The sequence below is a fragment of the Otolemur garnettii genome, unplaced genomic scaffold, assembly GCF_000181295.1.
Source record: "Otolemur garnettii isolate 467f Iridium unplaced genomic scaffold, OtoGar3 scaffold00014, whole genome shotgun sequence".
Classification (NCBI taxonomy): Eukaryota; Metazoa; Chordata; class Mammalia; order Primates; family Galagidae; genus Otolemur; species Otolemur garnettii.
The window spans coordinates 1994918-1995634 of NW_003852409.1; the positions used below are offsets into that span (position 1 = coordinate 1994918).

At 50.5% G+C, this 717-nt stretch overlaps 1 protein-coding gene across 1 annotated transcript in view; it reads right to left on the reverse strand.

Annotated features, from left to right (window-relative positions):
- Positions 1 to 313: 313 nt before the first annotated feature.
- The window catches only part of IGFBPL1 (insulin like growth factor binding protein like 1), a 10774-nt gene continuing 10370 nt past the window's right edge, over positions 314 to 717 (reverse strand). Inside the window, exon 4 of the mRNA XM_012802301.2 lies at positions 314 to 403. Within this exon, the coding sequence (XP_012657755.2) occupies positions 314 to 403 (90 nt within the window). The remainder of the gene's footprint in view (positions 404 to 717) is intronic.

The window sequence follows — 717 nt, forward strand, 5'->3', positions numbered from 1 at the left end:
CTTTTACTGTGACCTACCTGGTCCTTTCATTGAAGGTGATGGGCATAGATTATAAAGAGACTACCTCAAATTAAAAGAAAAACAAAGGCCTACTGATAATAGAATATCCCACAGGGTGTTCCCTCTAGGGGCAGCCTTTGCAAAATGCCACCAGAGATAGCCTTCCCTCCAGTCTTCTCTTGTAAGAAATGGGGAACTCACAGACCCAACTGCATTCCCAACCTCCCAGCTGGGTGGAGAAGAGCTGACCTCCCAGTGCTGTGGGTGAAATGAGGATCACCCTGAGGACCCCAGAACCAGATCCACACACAGCTCACTCCTCTTTTGCTGTGGCCATTATAACTGCCTCTCTCAACCGAGTCACCCTACAGGCCGTGGAGCCGGCAGTGCACACCACCTCATTCTGAGATCACGACAATCGTCAGCGAAGTGTGAGCATTATTAGCTTTGTGTTATAGAAGACAACACAGCTAAGTCACAGACATAGGGCCACAAGTCACAGAGCTTGTTCAATTCAAAGCCCTTTCTACACGGCTGGAAAGTGAGGCTCAGAGGGGTACAGTGACTGGCCCAACACAGACCCCTATTCATCACTCTTTCAAACACGTGGCACCCCCTCAATCTTGGCAAAGATGCTGTGAGTGACATGAGAGAACCCTGGAGGACCCTGGAGGAGGACTTGCCTGCGCCATCTCCCCTTTACCAGCCATGTCACCC